Source organism: Octopus bimaculoides, chromosome 21, assembly GCF_001194135.2.
Source record: "Octopus bimaculoides isolate UCB-OBI-ISO-001 chromosome 21, ASM119413v2, whole genome shotgun sequence".
Lineage (NCBI taxonomy): Eukaryota > Metazoa > Mollusca > Cephalopoda > Octopoda > Octopodidae > Octopus > Octopus bimaculoides.
Window position 1 is genome coordinate 4,809,248 of NC_069001.1, and position 1,611 is coordinate 4,810,858.

A 1,611-nucleotide genomic window follows, 5' to 3' on the forward strand; every position below is an offset into this window, starting at 1 on the left:
AAGGGGAATTGTGAATAGCCATTTATGCTTATCAGAAGTTGCATTTTACAATGAAGAGTATTTTGTGATTGACAGCCGACATCTTGCAGTAGACAATACAACTCACATCATGTAGAATATTTTCTATTATAGGCACAAGGCCTGAAATTGTGGTGGGTGGAAACCAGTCAATTACATCGACCCCAGTGTTTCACTGGTACTTGATATATCGACCCCGAAAGGATAAAAAGGAAAAGTCGACCTCGGCGGAATTTGTACACATCGTGTAGAATTTGCCGATTGTTAGAGCAACCAACAATGTGACGCTAATGCCTTGAAATCACACAGCAGTATCTTAGACGACTAATAAAAATACTACTAGATGCTCTTAGATAGATAGATAGATAGATAGATAGATAGATATTACACAAATAAGCTGACGTTCAAAACAGTTGTGTCAGACGTGTATCAATTATATCATGTAAAAAGATCTTTTTCTTCCGGTAAATTAAGATTAAATTAACATTTAATAAGAAGGAGTTTTAACACCGAGTGTGAAATGCATATTGACTTGCTCATCCCGGTGCAAGTGGAGTGAGTGGATCCTGCAATTATTATTATTATTATTATTATTATTATTATTATTATTATTATTATTATTATTATTATTATTAATTAATTAATTAATTAATTAATTAAGATGGCGAGCTGGCAGAAACGTTAGCACGCCGGGCGAAATGCTGAGCGGTATTTCATCTGCCGCTACGTACTGAGTTCAAATTCCGCCGAGGTCGACTTTACCTTTCATCCTTTCGGGGTCGATAAATTAAGTACCCGCCAAGTACTGGAGTCGATGTAATCAATCGTTCCCCTCCCCACAAAAATCCAGGCCTTGTATCTATAATAGAAAGGGTTATTATTATTATTATTATTAGTAGTAGTATTAGTATATATGCTTGTCTTTACATACGGTTATATTAAATACATTTCTCCATTCATATAGTGAGTAACTCTCTACATTTGTAGGATATAAATATGTTCTTCTTAAACAAGGATGTTTGGTTGACAGCGACTTGGAAATTTCGCCCAGCTAAGTCAACGTCGGATTGTAAGTTAACACTGGCTTAACTCACCGAAACTTCGAAGTCACTCTCAACAAGATTCTTGTTTAACAACAATAACAATTTTTCCACTATAAGCATAAGGCCTGAAATTTGAGGTAAGGGGACTAGCCGATTACATCAACACCGCTGTTTCACAGTTACTTAATTTATCGACCGCGAGAGGATAAAAGACAAAGTGTACATTGGCAGAATAATAATAATAATAATAATAATAATAATAATAATAATAATAATATTCCTTTTGAGCAGGATGGGCTGCACAACCTGCAGAAAATTCTAACTAGGCCCCACCTGCAATATCGCGCACATATGGTTGTGATGCATGTGCCTAGTGTACCCTTATCAGATGGGCAGTCATGATGGGTATACTGGGCTTCATATATTTGTATCCTAGTGTCACTTTGATAGCATGTACTGATCTCTCTCACTCGATAATAATAATAATAATAATAATAATAATAATAATAATAATAATAATAATAATAATAATAATAATAATAATAATAAT

At 34.3% G+C, this 1,611-nt stretch overlaps 1 protein-coding gene across 1 annotated transcript in view; it reads right to left on the minus strand.

Annotated features, from left to right (window-relative positions):
• Nucleotides 1-422: 422 nt before the first annotated feature.
• LOC106884096 (neuronal acetylcholine receptor subunit alpha-7) overlaps nucleotides 423-1,611 on the minus strand; it is a 58,406-nt gene continuing 57,217 nt past the window's right edge. The window contains exon 14 of the mRNA XM_052975291.1: nucleotides 423-476. Coding sequence (XP_052831251.1) covers nucleotides 423-476 — 54 coding nt within the window. The remainder of the gene's footprint in view (nucleotides 477-1,611) is intronic.